This window comes from Callithrix jacchus, chromosome 16 (assembly GCF_049354715.1).
Source record: "Callithrix jacchus isolate 240 chromosome 16, calJac240_pri, whole genome shotgun sequence".
Taxonomy (NCBI): domain Eukaryota; kingdom Metazoa; phylum Chordata; class Mammalia; order Primates; family Cebidae; genus Callithrix; species Callithrix jacchus.
The window spans coordinates 96,756,570-96,776,320 of NC_133517.1; the positions used below are offsets into that span (position 1 = coordinate 96,756,570).

The 19,751-nt window shown below is 39.5% G+C and overlaps 2 protein-coding genes and 1 pseudogene across 3 annotated transcripts in view; 2 read left to right on the forward strand and 1 right to left on the reverse strand.

The window, feature by feature from the left end:
- SPAG1 (sperm associated antigen 1) overlaps positions 1-19,751 on the reverse strand; it is a 74,545-nt gene that overhangs the window by 52,998 nt on the left and 1,796 nt on the right. For both annotated transcript variants that reach the window (XM_035276618.3, XM_035276619.3), the window contains exons 2-4: positions 16,855-16,996; positions 12,980-13,139; positions 2,068-2,193 (exon numbers count right to left, since the gene is read on the reverse strand). In XM_035276618.3, the coding sequence (XP_035132509.3) occupies positions 2,068-2,193; positions 12,980-13,139; positions 16,855-16,994 (426 nt within the window). In that variant the 5' untranslated portion in view covers positions 16,995-16,996. The remainder of the gene's footprint in view (positions 1-2,067; positions 2,194-12,979; positions 13,140-16,854; positions 16,997-19,751) is intronic.
- Positions 1-19,751, forward strand: part of FBXO43 (F-box protein 43) — an 88,329-nt gene that overhangs the window by 27,037 nt on the left and 41,541 nt on the right. The gene's annotated exons all lie outside the window — the stretch shown is intronic.
- On the forward strand, positions 13,215-16,859 carry LOC103788693 (ubiquitin-fold modifier 1 pseudogene; annotated as a pseudogene).

Here is a 19,751-nt window from a genome sequence, read left to right on the forward strand (position 1 = left end):
GCACTTGAAAGCTCAGATTTTCGTGAGTTGTTTTCCTTAAAGTGACAGGCCTCCTTCATTCACTTTCAACAGAATTTCTGCCAAAATCCCAAGTCTGAATAATGATAGTTTGTCAGCCATTATTTCAAGTAAAAACAGCATTCCAGGAAAACATGACTATGCATCATATCATAACCATCTTATTTCACTATGTAGGAAAATGCTTTCTGCATACTTCTCACTTTGTCACACAAAATACTAAAAGGCCATATCCTTGATGTTCAAGATCTAACAAAGTAAACATTCTATTATTTTATCAAAGGTATTAAGTAAAACTGGAATTTGTTTTTACTGTACGTACAGTGTGCTGCCTGCCTTGCTTCACATTAAGGCAACAACAGCTTTATCCTCAGTGCAAATACCAACACAGTGACAAGGACAAAGCGTTAGTATTATTTTCAAAATAGCGCTGACTTTCTGGACCCCTTGGAAGAATCTCTGGAACTTCAAGGGTTTCCTAGACCATACTATACCACTAGTCTGTCTACCCATTGCTCTTTCAGGGCAATGACCAAGTATTATTCGTAGTTATATTATTATATTTTCAGAGCAAAGTCTTAGTACACAGGGACTTTTTTTTTTTTTTTTTTTTTGAGATGGAGTCTCACTCTATCACCCAGGCTGGATGGGGTGCAGTGGTAAGACCTCAGTTCACTGCAACCTCTGCCCCCCGGGTTCAAGCAATTCCCTGCCTCAGCCTCCCCAGTAGCTGGGATTAAGTTGCCCACCACCACGCCTGGATAATTTTTGTATTTTTAGTAGAGAAAGGGTTCACCATATTGGCCAGGCTGGCCTTGAACTCCTGACTTCAAGTGATCTGCCTGCCTCAGCTTCCCAAAGTATTGGGATTACAGACGTGAGCCACTGGGCCTGGCCGTTTTTTTTTTTTGAGACAGAGTTTTGCTGTGTCACCCAGACTGGAGGCCAGTGGCATGATCTCAGCTCACTTCAATCTCCACCTCCTGGGTTTAAGCAATTCTCATGCCTCAGCCTCCCAAGAAGTTGGGATTACAGGCACATGCCACCATGCTGGCTAATGTTTTTGTATTTTTAGTAGAGATGGGGTTTCACCATGTTGGCCAGGCTGGTCTCAAACTCCTGGCCTCAAATAATCCACCTGCCTCGGCCTCCCAAAATGCTGAGATTATAGGCATGAGCCACCGTGCCTGGCCGACTATTCAATAAATACAATTTCATTGATTGCAGATAGTGGCATCCTCACCAGATTATCGTGCACCTCAGCTACCTGCATAATTCCTAATGAGGAATACAAAGATCCAAGAAGGTAAATTATCACGGAGCAGAGTGATGAAGGGCCCTGGATATTTTAAAAATAAAATTGATTCAAAGAAAAGATGAGAAAAACAAGAATGAGTTAACCTAGAATGAAAAGACTTGGGGAGTCACCTGACTCCCCAAGGTCATATGGATTACAGGGTCATATGGATGCCAGGAACCCCAGTTTCAATCTAAAGTTAAATAGAATGGGCCTGGAACTTCAACAGGCCCCTTCTCTATGGAACCCATGGATTAAAAAGGAGAGGTCTATGTGACAAAATAGGGACCAACCACAGAGAAATGGGAATAAGGGGAAAACAACATGCACTAAATCGAGGAATGACATTTATAAGTACTGAAAGTATCTGTTTACTATTTTAAATACATAATTAAATTATGGAATATGATATATCCTCTGTAGCCCTACTGGATATATATAATTGTTCCCTGAAATTTTCACACACTGAATCAGACCTTTTGCTCTCATCAAAACTGGGCAGAAGAGATAGGGTATGTGTGTGTAAATAAACCCAAGGTACAAGACTTCAAAGAAAAAACTGTTTCATTTTAATCTCCAAGTAATGGGATACAGCCTATTAAAGAAGGTGGTAGTTCCCAGGCAGCTGAAAAACCTCCCGACTCTCCTAGAGGACAGCACACATAGGCTGTTCCAATTAAACTGAGATTGCCCCTTAATAAACAACAACAATCCTCTCCCCTTCCACCCACAAAGATATCAAAAAGACCTACTTTGCCAGCATGAAGACAGCTGTTTGAACCACGAACTGGAGGCAAATTATCTTTCATTGCCGGAAATGTCTCGGTTTCATGAAAGTACATTTTATCTTCTTCTTTCTTAATTTCTGATACCCAACTCTGAGAATAGAGAAAAAGGTAAATATATAGTTTGAAATAATTAACCAAGTATAAGAAAGACCTAGAGTTGACCCTTGAACAATACGAGTTTGAACTGCATGGGTCCACTTATATATGGATTTTTTTCAATACAAATATTGGAAAAATTTTTGGAGATTTATGATAATTTGAAAAAACTCACAGATGAACTAGAAATATGAAAAATTTAAGATAATGTTAGGCATTTAATGAATGCATAAAATATATGTAGATACTAGTCTACTTTATCATTTACTACCATAAATTATACACCAATTATAAAAAGTTAAAATTAATCAAAACTTACCCACACACTTACAGACCATAAATGGCACCACTCACAGCAAAGAGAAATGTAAAAGACATAAAGATGCAGTATTAAATCATAACTGCATAAAACTGACTGTAGTACACACTATAATACTGTAATAATTTCACAGCTACCTCTTGTTGCTATTGTGGTAAGCTGAAGTGTTACAAGTATCTGCTTCAAATGCCTTGTGACACTCACTAGTCATTTCTTCATGAACAGTTTGTCTCTCCAGTAAATTGCATCTTGCCATAAAAAGTGATCTCTCACAGTTCTCACATATTTTTATGATGTTTAGTGCAATAGTGTAAACCTTAAATAACACCATGACATCCATATAAAGTGTCACTAGTGATCCTGGAAGTGCTCCCAAGAAGCAGAGAAAACACATGATATTACAAGAAAAATTGAATGGCTTGATATGTGCCAGAGATTAAGATCTTCAGCTACAGTTGCCCACCATTTCAAAATAGGTGAATCCAGCTTAAGGACCATTGTGTTAAAAAAAAAAAAAAAAGAAAGAAAGAAAGAAAAGAAAATTAATGAGCCTATCGTTGCATCACTGCAGCTACACCATCAGGTGCAAAGACGGCACTTCTTGTGAAATGCTTTTTTATCTTGAATTAAAAATACAGCCTTCATGTGAAAGCAAGATTGATGTAAGAAAGATATTCCTGACTGGGCATGGTAGCTCATGCCTGTAATCCCAGCACTTTGGGAGGCCAAAGTGGGTGTATCACTTGAGGTCAGGAGTTCCAGACCAGCCTGGCCAATATGGTAAAACCCCCGTCTCCACTAAAAATACAAAATTAGCCAGGTGTGGTGGCAGGTGCCTATAATCTTAGCTACTAGGGAGGCTGAGGCATAAGAATTGCTTGAACCTGTGGGCGGAGGTTGCAGTGAGCCGAGATTGTGCCACTGCACTCCAGCCTGGGTGATAGAACAAGACTCAGTCTCAAAAAAAAGAAACAAAGAAAAAAGAAATAGAAAGACATTCCTATAGACTCTAATATAATTTCAGAAAAAGCAAAGTCATCATATTACAACTTAAAGCAAAGGGAAGATGATGGATCTTTAAAGCTGAAAAATTGAATGCCAGCAAATTATGGTTTGAATTTTAGAAGGAGGTTTGGTTTTTAAAATGTTAAGAGAACAGGAAAAGCAGCTTCTGCCAACCAAAAGGCAGCACACAAGTTTCCAGATGCCACTGAGAAAATCACCAAAGAGAAATAATATCTGCCTGAACAGGTTTTTAATGTAGACAAAAGTGCTGTATTCTGGGGGGAAGAAAATGCCACAAAGGATATTTATTAGTAAGGAACAGAAGCAAGCACCAAGATTTAAGGCAAGAAGGGATAGGGAAATTCTACTATTTTGTGCAAATGAAGTGGGATTTATGATCAAGACTGACCTTATCTATAAATGCTGTGAACCTTCAATCCTTGAGGGGAAAAGATAGACACCAGCTGCCAGTCTTGGCTGTACAAGAAGGCCTGTACAAGAGCGCTTTTTCTGGATTGGTTCCATCGCTGCTTTGTTCCTGAAGTCAGGACGTACCTTGCCACTAAGGGACTACCTTTTAAAGTTCTTTTGATGTTGGACAATGTCACAGGCAACCCGGAACCCCATGAATTCAAGACCAAAGGGGTCAAGTGGTCTACTTATTCCCAAACACAACATCTCTAATTCAACCTCAAGATCCGGCGGTCACAAAGACCTTTAAGAACTTCATTACATGCCCTACTCTATGGAAAGGATTATCAATACTACAGAAGAGAACCGTGATAGAACATCATAAATGTCTAGAAGGATTATACCATTGAAGATGCCATCATTATTATAGAAAAAGCCATTAAGCCAGGAGTGGTGGCACATGCACCTGTAGCCCCAGCTACTCAGGAGGCTGAGGCAAGAGGATCGCTTAAGACCAAGAGCTGGAGGCTGTACTGTGCTCTATGACCCTGCCTGTCAATAGCCACTGCATTCCAGCCCTGGCAACAGAGCAAGACCCCCATCTCTTAGAAAAAGAAAAGCCGTGAAACAATAAATCCCATCTAGAAAAAAATTGTCCAGATGTTGTCCAGGATTTCATAGAATTTACAACACAGCAAATTAAGGAAATCATAAAAGAGATCATGAATATGGGGAAAAAAAGTTTCAAGATATGGATGTTGGAGAAATTCAAGTGCTAACACCACACCACAGTAATGAACAGAAGATGACTTCATGAAGAAGGGCTTCTGAACCAGTGCAAGACAATGAGAAGACGGAGAAGCAGCAATGCCAGAAAACAAACGGACATTGGACAATCTGGCACAAGGGCTCTGACTACTCAAGACTGTTTGACTTCTTTCACAGCATCTACCCTCTGTGATATGGGTATTAAAACTAAAACAAACAGTGGAAGAATTGGCACCATATAGTAACATTTTTAGAGAAATGAAAAAGCAAAAGTCAGACAAATTATGATATTTTCTATAAAGTTACACCAAGTGCACCTGCCTCTCCTTTCGTCTCCTCCACCTCTTCCATCTCTGCCACCCTTGAGACAGCAAAACCAACCCCTCCTGGGCCTCCTTGTCCTCCGCCTAATGTGATGATGATGAGGATAAAGACCTTTATGATGATCCACTTCCACTTAATGCATAGTAAATATATCTTCTCTTCATTATGATTTTCTTTTCTCTAGCTTACTTTATTGTAAGAATACAGCATATAATCTGTATAACATACAAAATATATGTTAATCAACTATGTTCTTGGCAGGGCTTTCAGTCAACAATAGACTATCAGTAGTTAAGTTTTGGGGGAGTCAAAAGTTGTAAGTAGATTTTGACTATGCAAGGAGACAGTGCCTCTAACTCCTTGTGTTATTCAAGAGTCAACTATATTTATCATAGTTCCCTATGAGTCAATTTTTTAGACAATGTGATCCTGCCATTCTCACTATCTGGAACACATTTCCTACTTTTTATTTTAAATTATGGTAAATATGCATGAGATAATAAAATCTGCCCCCTTAACCATTCTTAGTCTACAGTTCAGTCTTGTTAAGTATATACACATTGTTGTTACCCTTCCTACTTTTATCTTGCAAGACCTTATTCATCATTCTTTTCCCAGATTTCCCAGAACTTTCTAGTTGGCTAAAAGTGCTTCTCCTCCATAATATATTAGCATAAAGATTTACAAGCCATCTACTGTTAGTCTCTCTTCCTATACTGTAAATTCCTTGAGGGCAGGGCCTAGTCTTACTTTCATCTTCGTGATTCAGTGTCTGACATATAATAGGTTCTTAATGTTTATTAATTGGAGTTGTGACAGGTGCCAGAAAAAAAAAATGAGTAAGAGATTATCTGTGAAATTTTATTACTTATAATTCAGAAAAGGTGTATTGAGGGTTCTAACATTTGTTAGACATTTGTCAGACACTCTTAAAAGCACTTGGATACAGCAAAAGAAACTAAATTTATCTGACCTATCTGTATAGAAAGTAGGGAGGGTGAAAAGGGGCAAAGAGAAATATGAGAAGAAAAAGAAAAGCAGTAACGTGACAAAGGTAAAAGATAAGAGGAAGATTTATGGAGAAGGAAGGAAGCAAGAAAGAATGGAGAAAAGGGGACAAGTGGCAAACAAAGTGTAAAAGAAAGGCAAGGGAATGGGAGACTAACTCACGAAGCGGCCAACAGGAGTTCTAGCCCAGCCTTGGCAACATAGCAAGACCCCAGTCTCTACAAAAAAATTAGCTGAGTGTGGTGGTAAATGCCTGTAATCCCAGCTACTTGGGAGGATGAGGCAAGAGGATCACTTGAGCCCGAGTTCAAGGCTGTAGTGAGCTATGATTGTGCCACTGTACTCCAGCCTGGGTGACAGAGCAAGATCCCATCACAAAAGAAAAAAAAAAAAAGTGGTGAAGAAGAGCAAAGACACAGAACGGGGCAAAAAGTAGGCTCTTCAACTAAAATCAAGCTGTCAACATCCTGAAAACAAGGCCAAAATGTCTGGGCATAAAGTGCTATTTTTGACTGGAAGATTAGTTGTATTTTTGAACTCAAGCCAATAAAATGAAAAGGCTGAAAATTTAAAAAGCAGCATTCTAAGTTATAGAATACATATACCTCAACATTGTTTCTAGATGTTTTAAAATTGTTTTCAACTCTAGAAATAGATGAATAAAATACAGTAAACTAAAAAACTGGTTCTCTAGAATCTGCTTTTTATATATGTATATTTTTTTCTTTTTTTTTTTTTTTAGACAGAGTCTAGCTCTGTCTTCCAGGCTGGAGTATAATGGTGTGATCTTGGCTCACTACAACCTCCACCTCCTGGGTTCAAGTGATACTCTCATGCCTCAGCCTCTGGAGTATTTGGGATTATAGGCATCCGCCACCATGCCTGGCTGATTGTATTTTTAATAGAGACAGAGTTTCACCATGCTGGCCAGGCTTATCTTCAACTCCTGACCTCAGGTGATCCACCTGTCTTGGCCTCCCAAAGTGCTGGGATTACAAGCATGAGCCACTCATGCCCAGCCCAAAAATTATTTCTTAAGCAAAATGAAACTGTGAAGAAACTCTGAGAAAATATAAGTAAATATGTATCTGGTGGAGAGAAAACCATCCTAACTATAAAAGATCTTAAAGAATAAAATTGAAGATAAAATTTTATGTGATTACATAAACATTTTAAAAAATAAAATATACCACACACATTTAAAAGGTAAACAATGAGCTAGAGGAAAATTTGCAATATACAGTACAGAACTCTTACAAAACAATGAGAAACATATTGATAGAAAAATCACAAAAATCAGGTCGGCGTGGTGGTAGGAACCTGTTAATCCCAGCTACTCGGGAGGCTGAAGCAGGAGAATCACTTGAAACCTAGGAGGCAGAGGTTGCAGTGAGCCAAGATTGAGTCACTGCATTCCAGCCTGGGTGATAAAGTAAGACTCCGTCTCAGACAAAAAAAAAAAAAAAAAAAAAAAAGAAAAATCACTAAAGGGACTTCTTGTGGCCTGATGGAGTCAGAGACTGGATTTACCTTCTTGCCTAAATTCTAGAAAACAGGGTACAATGTATGGAGTGATGGTGTTCAGACACTAGACAACAGGTGGCACAGGACAGTGATTGAGGTAAGCCCTACACTTGCTCCAACTCATTGCCTACAGTTTGCAGGCTGCAGCCCAGGAAAGGTACTCAAACAGAACCCGGTGGCCTCAATGGATTCAGCAGACAGAGTTTACACCCTAGGGAGGCGAAGACTGTGAGGATTCCGGGGAAAAAGTGCCAAAGAGGAGGAAGCTGTACAGAAAGAGAGCTATAAAGGTGACCCGAATAGCCTCGCATTTATTTGAAAAATTGAATTCACAGTTAAAGTCTTTCCTACTAAGAAAACCCCCGGACTATATAGTGTCAACAGTGAATTGAATTAAACATTTCAGAAAGAAATAATAGCAATTATATGCCAACTTTTACAGAAAACAGAAGAAGAGAAAATACTTCCCAACTCCTCCTATGAGGCCAGCATCATCCTGCTACCAAAACCAGACAATGGCATTACAGGAAAATAAAACTATTGACCAGTGTCTCTCATGATCATAGACACAAAAATCCTTCACAAAATTTCAGCAAATCAAATCCAGGAATATATTTGTAAAAGATATATAATGACCAAGTAGAGTTTATCCTGGAATGTAAGGTTGGTGTAATATTTAAAAACAATCTACATAATTTACCTTATTAACAGACTACAAAGAAGATCATCTGTTCAAATGCAGAAAAAGTATTTTACAAAATTCAAAACCCATTCATGATAAAAATTCTCATCAAACAAGGAACAGAAGGAAACTTCTTCAACTTAATAAAGGGCATCTACACGAAATTTAAAGCTAACATTGTATTTCACAGTGAAAGGCAGAATGATTTCCCTGTAAGATTGGGAAGTAGGCAGGATACCTGCTCTTACCACTTCTACTGAACACGATACTGGAGGTTCTAGCCAGTTCAACAAGGCAAGTAAAAAATAAATAAATAGCAGACTGGAAAAGAAGCAAATCTCTCATTTTTCACAGATGGCATGATCCTGCAGGTAGAAAATCCAATAAATCTACACAAACGTTCCTAGAACTAATCCATGAATTAAACAAAATTGCAGGAAATGAAGTCAGTAAGAAAAAGCAATTAGATATATACAAACTCTCATAATTAAAAATTGAAATTAAAATTAGGTGTCTAGAGTAGTCAAACTTATAGGAACAGAAATAGAATGATGGTTGCCAGGGCATAGGGGAATGGGGAAAAATTATGGGGAGCTGTTTAATGAGTACAGTGTTTGTTTTGCAGGATGAAAAGGCTCTGAAGAGTGGTTGCATGAGCATGTGAACATGCTTAACACTATTGAACTGTACACTTAAAACTGGTAAAGATAATGATTTCTATGTAATATGTATTTCACTACAATGAAAAAAACAAAATTTCATAACTGAGGTGACAGGTTGAGCAAAAACTTGAAATTACAAAAACATTTACAATAGCATGAGCTATATGTAATGCGTAGGAATAAGTTTAGCAAAAAATATGCAAGATACTCAAAACTATAAGACATTGCTGTAAAAAATTGAAGACTTAAATGAATGAAGAAATATATAATGTTCATGGATCTGAAACCCCAATATTGTTAAAATGTCAGTTCTTCCAAAATTGATCCATAAATTCAACATAATCCCAACCCAAACACAAGCAAGTTACTTGGTAATAAGCAAAAGATGTACGATAGCAAAAACAACTTTTAGAAAGAACAAAAGTGGAAGACTTGCACTACCTCCAGCCTCTTATCACAGTAAGATTTCAAGAGTTACTGTAAAACTATTACAATCAAGACAAGAAGGTAATGGAGCAAAGATGGACATTTAAAATAGACTGCTTATGGGGTACACTTGCTCATCAAGGAACATAAAATAAATATTAAAAATAAAATGAAACATAACTGAGGGAGTCAGAAATAGACCCACACATAAGGTCAATGGATCCTTATTTCTTTCTTTTTTTTTTTTTTTTTTGGAGACAGTCTTGCCTGTCATCCAGGCTGGAGTATAGTGGTACCATCTCAGCTCACTGAAACCTCTGCCTTCTGGGTTCAAGCAATTCTTGTGCCTCAGACTCCTGAGTAGCTGGGACTACAGGCACATGCCGCCATACCCAGCTAATTTTTAGTATTTAGTAGAGATGGGGTTTTGCCATGTTGGCCAGGCTGGTCTTAAACTCCTGACCTCAAGTGTTCCATCTGCCTTAGCCTCCCAAAGTGCTGGAATTACAGATGTGAGCCACTGTGCTCAGCCCGATGGATTTTTTTTAAAGAGATTTTTTAGAGATGAGGTCTTGCTATGTTTTCTAGCCTAGAGTTAAGCATTTATTTACAGGCCTGAAATAGTGCACAATAGCCTAAAACTCCTGGGCTCAAGTGATTCCCTCATCTCAGCCTCATGAGTAGCTGGGACTACAGGCATGTGCTACCACACCCAGCTTTTGTCAACTGATTTTTGACAATGGTACCAAGAAATTTGAAGATAATATTTTATTAAATGGTGCTTGAACACTTTTTGTTCTATTAAACAAAGATTTCTTAGACAAAACATAAAAGGCCAAACAACTCACAAAATAGGATTTCATCAAAAGTTAAAACTTTTACTCTTCCAAAGATAGTGTTAAAAATAAATTGAAAAGATGGCTAGGCATGGTGGCTCATGCCGGTAATCCCTGCTCTTTGAGGGGCCAAAGTAGCAGGATCATTTGAGCTCAGGAGTTCAAGAATAGCCTGGACAACATAGTGAAACCCTGTTGCCACAAACAATTAAAAAAAAAATTAGCCAGGCATGGTTGTACACATCTGCAGTCCCAGCTACTCTGGAGGCAGAAGTGGGAGCATCTCTTGAGTCTGGGAGGTCAAGGCTGCAGTGAGCCATGATGGCACCACTGCACTCCAGCCTGGGCAACAGAGCAACGTCTCTAATAAAGAACAAATATTTGGCAACTCAATAATAAGAACACAAACAATGCAATTTATTTTTTTATCAGGCAAAGGATTTAAAGACACTTCACAATAGAAGTTACGTGAAAAGACAGTATCATTAGGCATTAGAGATATGCAAATTAAAACCATAATGAGAACCCTGGTAGGATGGCTAAAACTAACAAAACTGACCATACTGTGTGCAGACCAGATATAAAGCTGCTGGAAATTTTATATATTGCTGTTCAGGACTGCACAATGGTACAGCCACGTTGGAAAACATTTTGGCAGTTTAAACATAGTATATTTAGGACTCGGTATTAACTAGGTTTTAGGCATCCACTGGGGGTCTTATCAAAGGTAAGTGGGTAAACAAACTATAGGGTATTCATACAATTCAGTATTACTCAGTAACTCAAAAGGAGTGAATATGGACACATGCAACAACATAGATGAATCTCAAAAGCATTATATAAGTGAAGAAGACACACAGGCACTCGATAACATACTGTATGATAAGATTTAAATGCAAGTCTAGAAAAGGCAAAACTATCGTGACAGTTCGGTGGTTGCCAGATACCGGGCGGTGGGTCTACACTGACTGCAGGTGGGCAAGAGAAAACTTTTAGAGGTGACGGAGATGTTCTGTATCATATCCATTTGTCAAAACTCTGAAATGTACACTATGAAGCTGGTAATTTTTATGGAATGTAAATTATACCTCAATAAAACTGATGAAAAGTCTGTAAATATTTAAGAAGAAATTTAAGTGACAGATCCATGAAAAATAACTCAACTTTATTAGTAATCAAAAAATATGCTACAATAGCCCTGTCCTTACCTGTAATTTTGCTTTCTGTGGTGTCAGTTACCCACAGTCAACTGCAGTCCAAAAATAGTTGAGTAAAATATAGTAAGGTATTTTGAGAGAAAGAGAGATAGCTCATATTCACATTAACTCTTAAAACTGTGTTGTTATACTTGGTGTTTTTTAGTTATTGTTAATCCCTTACTGTGCCTAATTTATAAGTTAAACTTTATCATAGATATGTATATATATAGGAAAAAACACAGTATATTTAGGCTTCAGTACTATCTGCAGTTTTAGGCATCCACAGGGGGTCTTGGAATGTATGCTCCAAAGATATGAAGGGATTACTGTACTACCATTTTTTTCAACTATTCAATTGACTAAAAATGATTACAGTATCCAGCCAAGAATACCTAAAAATGGGCATCATTCTCTCTCTCTCTCTCTCTCTCTCTCTCTCTCTCTCTCAAATAAAGATACCAGGTCTCTCTGTATTGTCTAGGCTGGCCTCAAAGTCTTGAGTTCAAGCAATCCTCCCTGAGTAAGTGGGACTACAGGCACACACCACTGCACCTGGCTTGGACATTCTTACATACTGTTGAGGGTGGTATATGAAGGTACAACTTTTCTGAGAACAGAGAAATATGTTTTAAAAGCCTTAAAAACATTCAAATCCTTTGATCAAACAATTTAAAGTTTTGTGTCTCTCTCTTGTTTTTTGTTTTTTTAGACAGGGTCTCACTCTGTCTCCCAGACCAGAGTGCAGTGGCACCATCACAGCTCACTGCAGCCTCAATCTCTCAGGATAAAGCGATCCTCCCATCTCAGCCTCCTGAATGGCTGGGACTACAGGCACCTGCCACCATGTCCAGCTAATTTTTGTATTTTTGTAGAGACGGCTCTGAATACATTGCCCGGGATGGTCTCAAACTCCTGGCCTGAAGTGACCCTTCTGCTTCAGCCTCCCAAAGTGCTGGGATTACAGGTGGTGTAAGTGACCATACCTGCCAAGCAATGTGAGTTCTAATAATTTATTCTGAGAAAATAATTAGGGAGGTGCAAAAAAATTACAAATCCCAGCACTTTGGGAGGCCAAGGTGGGTAGATCATCTGAGGTCAGGAGTTCGAGAATAGTCTGGGTAACATGGTGGAACCTCGTCTCTACTAAAATTATAAAAATTAGCTGGGCATGGTGGCAGCCACCTGTAATCCCAACTACTCTAGAGGCTGAGGCAGGAGAATCACTTGAACCTGGGAGGCAGAGGTTGCAATGAGTGGAGATATCATCACTGCCCTCCAATCTGGGCAACAAAGCAAGACCCTGTCTCAAAATAAATAAATAAGTCACAAACAAACATGTTTGTTTATACAGCACTATTTATTGAAGCTGATCAAATCACAGGTTTTTAAAAAATAGGACGGAATATTATTCAGCCAATTTAAATACACACATGTATGGACGTGCACACACACACAAATTTGCAATGTTCCCCAGGTGTCAAAAGCGACCAATCCTGCCTAATTGCCACTGAAAAGCCCTTTACTGACAAACAAGAAGCTGAGGATTTCAGATAAGTGAAGTAAACATACATGCAATGTCTCAACAGTATCTACAGAAAATTGGTATTACTCTATACCTTTATATCACCATCAATTTTTTCCCATTCTTCAGCTGTAAAACTGGCTGCTGTTGCTGCTGGTTTATCTTTCCTCAAAGCTCTACTTTCAGGGGCCAAGGCTTGAAGGTGCTTTTCACAAAATTCTGTAAGTTCAGGATAATATCCTTCCTCACCAGACCTTAAATAAAAATAAGTTTTAGAGTTAGCACCTTATTTAGGATCATCTAGACCAGCAGTTTGCAAGCTGGGTTCCATGGAGCACAGGGGTTCTGTGCAGATCTCAGGGGCTGCACAACGTTGAAAGCTGGACTGTTGGACTGTCTCCTTCCTAAACCTGCGCATTCTCCATTTTCACCTGCTAATCTATGAAATGATACAATGAAGAAAAAAAAGGAACTTCAAAGAAATCAATTTTCATCACACACTTTAAAAATGGAATAAGGGTGAGTGGGGCAGGGTGGTCCCCAGCCCTGTGGAGGAAATGGGGCTACTCTGCGGAGTTGACGTGGGTTCTAGGTTCATCCTGGTACCACCATTTTGAAGGTTTCCTTTAAGATCATGCTGACATCTGACCCGAGGCTGTTCCTGAAAGTACACCTTTCACAGCAATCTTAAAGTTTGCAACAGAAGAATTTCAAGTTCCTGCTGCAGTAAGTGCAGTTGTTACCAGTGATGGAATGGAACAAATCCTGCACAGACCACTGGAAATGTTTTTCTAAAACATGGTTCAGAACTGCAAATTATTCCCAGAGATTGTGATGGAAGTTGTTAATATCAGCTGCATGGAATATACAATTACCTTTCAGAATGAATACTGGTATTTTTTGTTGTTGAAAAATTGAAACCAGGCATTTAACACACTATGAAAACACCAAGAGTCAATGAATAATGAAAGGTAACTCATCTGTCCGTTGTTGTTGTCTGTACTCTTCATGTGAAGAGAGAATGCTTATGAATGAAGGGTACTACAGTTACAGAAGATTCCTACCTCACACACAAACAGGTAGTTCATTTGGGGTAAATGGATTATCCAACTAGTTTATAACTGAGAGCTTCTGATAATTTTTTGGGAAACATTTGAAACATTAAAATTTACTGAATCTTACATGTTTGAGTTAAAACTACTAAAATAATTATGGATCATGAATGGCAATTTGCTTGATAGCATCTGGTTTGCAGACTCATAGTTTGATTTTTAATTAAATATATAGCTTATGATGAAGTCAATAAATATCAGTGAATAGTTAACTATATTTAATTTTTATCAGCCTAGGCACTGTAGCTCAGGCCTGTATTCCTAACACTTTGGGAGGCCGAGGCAGGAGGATCACTTGAGGTCAAGAGTTCGAGAACAGCCTGGCCAACATGGTGAAACTGGGTCTCTACTAAAAGTACAAAAATTAGCCAGTCATGGTGGCAGGCAGCTGTCATCTCAGCTATTCAGGAAGCTGAGGCAGGAGAATCACTTGAACCCGGAAGGCAGAGGTTGCAGTGAGCCGAGATCGTGCCACTGCACTCTAGCCTGGGTGACAGAACAAGACTCTGTCTCAAAAAAAAAAAAAAAAAGAAAAATTTTTATCATTTAGTTTTTTATGTTTCAACCCTCATGTATCATATAAATTTCAGTTTAATATCAACCAAAAAATGAAAATTTTAATCTAAAAAAGCTGAATAATATTTTCTCTTCTCTTCAACATATGTATGTTCATATGTTCATTTTGTACATGATATTAAACTCGTAAGTTCAATATTAGTGACTGACAGAAAGAGAATTTGGGCTTCCTTTTAACAAGGAGTTTCTGTTCACAGTTTAATTTTTTTTTTCAAAGAGGTAGGAAGAAAATGGCAGATAAACAGTTTAAACAAAACACCCTGAAATTCAACCACTCAAGGAGCAGAATTCCTTCTTTAGAGAGTAAAATGGAGACATCTGTTCCTTTTATTTTTAAGAAAAATCAATCTTTTTCCAGTCTCTTGTAGGTCTGTTCACTCTTATGTTTCTAGAAAAATATAAATAAATTTGATTTCCAAATTAAATTTTAAAAAACAATTCAAAGTTCAATACATTATAACTAAATTAGACTATTCATAGAATTTCTTGGAACCAATATTATTATAACTGTAGCTTTCCAACTGTTTCATCCAATAAACTTTTTATTTTTATTTATCAGTCCTTGGCCAAGCATACATGATAATATTCTGCTAAAAAAAGGAGGGGGGGAACAATTGATATTATTGATTTTTCGCTTTCCATTCCGAAAATGATGTTATTACATCAGCATCTGGCTGGGGACCAACAAGGAAGACAGGAAGCCAAAGGTGATGAAAGAGAAAAAGGAAAGAAGCCAGTGATAAGGAATAGGGATAGAGAAATAAAGAACCACCACAGAGCAATAGGAATACTAGATGTCCTGGAAGGTAAGCTCATGCTCCACAAGCATCTTCTGCGATCGAACTCTGGCCTCCAAAGGGAAACAGCTCAAGGGATCCAAGAGAGGCCTCAGCACTTTGGGAGGCCAAAGCAGGAGGAGTCTGACATCAGCCTGGGCAACACAGTGCGATCCAGTCTTTAAAAAAAAAAAAAAAAAGAAAGAAAGCAATCCAAAAGAGGTGTCACAGGTTGGTACTCCTCAGGACAGTGTTTTCTTCAGTGGGTTCCTCGAACACATGCATATCAATCAGCCAGCTCCATTGTTAAAAACACATGTTGCCGGGCTGTACCCCAGATTTCTTAAAGCAGAATCGCTGGGAATAGGACCCTCAAATATGCATTTTTCACAACCACATTTGATGTATTTTCAGTTGGACAGTCACTAGGATGAGGCTCTACCCTGAAAAGGCCCTAATTCCCTGCCTTCTGATACTACCTTCAGGCCTCCCCACCACCTTCCATGTAATCAGTGTGCAGTGGGTCATCCTCCTTTGTTGTCAGGTGATATGAAGTGGGAAAGTGCCAAATAACTTGATCAGCCTAGGCTGGTGAGATAAGCTTACCTTCTAATAGCTTTTGTTTTTTGTTGAGACTCTTGTCACCCAGGCTGGAGGCTAGAGTGCAGTGGCACAACCAGGGATCACTAAAGCCTCTAAGGCCCAAGCAATCCTCCCACCTCAGCCTTCTAAGTAGCTGGGACTAAAGGCTCAGATAATTTTTGTATTTTTTTGTATAGATAGGATTTCACTCTGTTGCCCAGGCTGGTCTTGAACTCCTGAGCTCAGATGATCCACCTGCTTCGGCCTCCCAAAGTGCTGGGGTTACAGGTATGAGCCACCACACCCCACCCTAACAGTTGTCTTCACAGCTGCTTTACCTTCTCCTAGAAAATGTAGAGAAGGCAAGAAAAATGCTCTCCTGGATACTAATTAGCCTAAGTCTCATGCTGGCAGTAGATACAGGTGGAACTCTCCAAACTAACCACAGAATCAAAACCACTATTTTGGGACCTACCCTGCATGGTCAAAAACAACAATCTCAATATTTAAGAATTTTCTGCAATATTTCTCCTTTTTTTTTTAAGATGGAGTCTTGCTCTGTCACCAGGCTGGAGTGCAGTGACGCGAGATCTTGGCTCACTGCAACCTCCACCGCCCAGGTTCAAGCAATCCCCTTGCACCTGGCCTCCTGAGTAGCTGGGACTACAGGCTCATGCTGCCACGCCTGGCTAATTTTTTGTATTTTAGTAGAGATGGGGGTTTCACCATGTTGGCCAGGATGGTCTTGATCTCCTGACCTCATGATCCACCCGCCTCAGCCTCCCAAAGTGCTGGGATTACAGGTGTGAGCCACTGCACCTGGCCTTCTGCAATATTTCTAATGTAGCTTTTACTTTCAGAAGGCAACAGCAAGATAATTAAAATTGTCACACTAAAACATGAAATGATTTTTAAATGCTTACCTGAGCACACAAAGAATTTTTTCCAGATGTTTAACATCTGAACATTTTTCAATGTATTTGAAATCCAGATGTTCAATGGGAATTTTAAACGTTTTTGTTGTTCCAAAACCCCACAGTGATGGATAATCTTTGGTGGTCATAGCTGAAATACAATATTAAAAAGTTATTACTCTAATGTATAAATAATACTCAATTTAGATAGTAGTAACCATGTAGGTACTTCTTTGTATTTTTTTAATTTAAAATTTTTTTGTAGAGACAGGGTCTCACTATGTTGCCCTGGCTGGTCTCTAACATCTGGCTTAATCAATTCTCTTGCTTCAGCCTCCCAAACCGCTGGTATCACAAGCATGAGCCCCATTGTGCCTGCCCCACCTAGGTGTTCCCAGACCAAACTGAGGGTTGGCCTGCTGGTTTTCATGGTCCAATAATGAAATGCAGATGAACTGAGGAGGAAGAGAGTATTTATTTCTGCAACCAGTCACAGGGAGAAGGCTTGGACATTATCACCAGACCAACTCAAAATTACAAAGTTTTCCAGAGCTGCTATACCTTATAAGCTATATGCCTATGTGTAAGTATGCCTTCATCTAAAGAGATAAGAGATTAACTTCTTAATCTATAACTAAGGTCTGAGTTCTAAAGACCTTCCTCTAGGGTCTCAGTAAATTTATTTAAATGGGTCCAGGTGCTGGGGCTATTACCCTTATCTTGTCTCCAGCTAAATCACGGAGGTTTGGGGAGTTCCTTCAGCCACCCCGATAAACTTGTTTGTGGAGGTCTGGGGAGTTTCTTCAGACCCACAATAAAACTTGTTTAATTCTAAATGGGTCCTCCTAAAACTTCCTTTGTTATTTTGTCATGCTTTAAGGCCCAGGAAAGGCCTAGGTAAAACTCTTGGTGGGCTTTTGTTATATCCCAGCCTTTGTATAAGGGCACTGGCTTTTAATATTTAACTTAAATACACAGTACTGAAACAGTTGTTATGGAGGCCTATGTTAGTGAGATCTGGCCTGCCACATAGGTACTTCTGTATAAAAAAAGGTGGAGTGTTTGTTTTTTTTGTTTTTGTTTGGTTTTTGAGATGGTGTCACTCCGTCACCCAGGCTGAAATGCAGTGGTGCAACTGTGGCTCACTGCAGACTGGCCTTCTGGACCCAAGTGATCCTCCCACCTCAGGCTCCTAAGTAGCTGGGACTACAGGCATGGTGCCACCACTCCCAGCTAATTTTTCTTAAATTTTTTTTTTTTTTTTTTGTAGAGATGGGGTTTTGCCATGTTCCCAGGCTGGTCTCAAACTCCTGGGCTCAAGTGATCCTCCTGCCTTGGCCTCCCAAAGAGCTGGGATTATGGCTGTTTGGGAGGCCAAGGCAGGAGGATCACTGGAGCCATCATGCCCAGTCCATCTAGGTACTTCTGTAGAAAAGAAGGTAGAGGCCGGGCGCAGTGGCTTATCCCTATAATCCCAGCACTTTGGGAGGCGGATCACGAGGCCAGGGTTCAAGACCAGCCTGACCAACATGGTGAAACCCCATCCTTACTAAAAATACAAAAATTAGCTGGGAGTGGTGGTGGGCACCTATAATCCTAGCTACTCAGGAAGCTGAGGCAGGAGAATTGCTTGAACCCAGGAGGCGGAGGTTGCCCGAGATTGCGCCACTGCACTCCAGCCTAGGCAACGGAACAAGACTGAGTCTCAAAAAAAAAAGAAGGTAGAGGTTTTTTCCCCCAGGAAGTCTCTTCATTTTGAATTCCCTATCCCTGATAACAGCAGTTAACATTTATGGAGTGAAATTACTGTGTGCCATACATGGATTACCTCACTTAATCTTCACTTAAGCAAAACTGGAATACAATGACAGAGCAGGTTGTGGTGCCCAAACTGCTTTTTAAGACTTTTAAATGTTAATTTTGAATGACCTTCTGCTACTTTAGCTGTTTGTTAACATCCCAATCATCCTTTGTGATTCACCACAAACATAAATAACATCCTGTCTGTAACTTTCCTTAACACAATCCTTTTCCCCACTCCCTGCCTCCTCCTTCACCCTACCACTCAGCCATGAACAGCTCCCAGAACTGTGTTCTAAGGACACTCTGTATATACCTCTTTTTTTTTTTTTTTTTGAGATGGAGTCTTACTCTGTCACTCAGGCTGGAGTACAATGACACAATTTTGGCTCACTGCAACCTCCTCCTCCTGGGTTGAAGCGATTCTCCTGCTTCAGCCTCTCAAGTAGCTGGGGATTACAGGTGTGCATCACCCCACCTAGCTCATTTTTGTATTTTTAGTAGAGACAGGGTTTCACCATGTCGACCAGGCTGGTCTTGAACTCCTGTTCTCAAATGATCCGCCCACCTTGGCCTCCCAACTGGGATTACAGGTGTGAGCTACCGTGCTGGGCCCTGTACATACCTCTCTCTTAGCACATATTTGAATTATGTTTTATTTGTCTTCCTTTCTAGATTGTGAAAGAGCTCACTTTATTTAGCCTCATAGCTCCAGGGCGAACATAGTAAGTAGTGCCTATACCCCTTCAGAAACATTTGCTGAATTTAATTGAATTGGGACCATCAAAGCTTAAAAAAAAAACTGCACTAAACCCTATTGGACAATAATTTTAAAAACAAGAAGTAGCGGCCAGGTGCAGAGGCTCATGCTGTAATCCCGGCACTTTGGGAGACCAAGGTGGATGGATCACAAGGTCAGGAATTCAAGACCAACCTGGCCAAGATGGTGAAACCCCATCTCTACTAAAAATACAAAAATTAGCCAGGTGTGGTGGCAGGCGCCTGTAATCCCAGCTACATGGGAGGCTGAGGCGGTAGAATTACTTGAACCCTGGAGGTGGAGGTTGCAGTGAGCTGAGATTGTGACACTGCACTCCAGCCTAGGT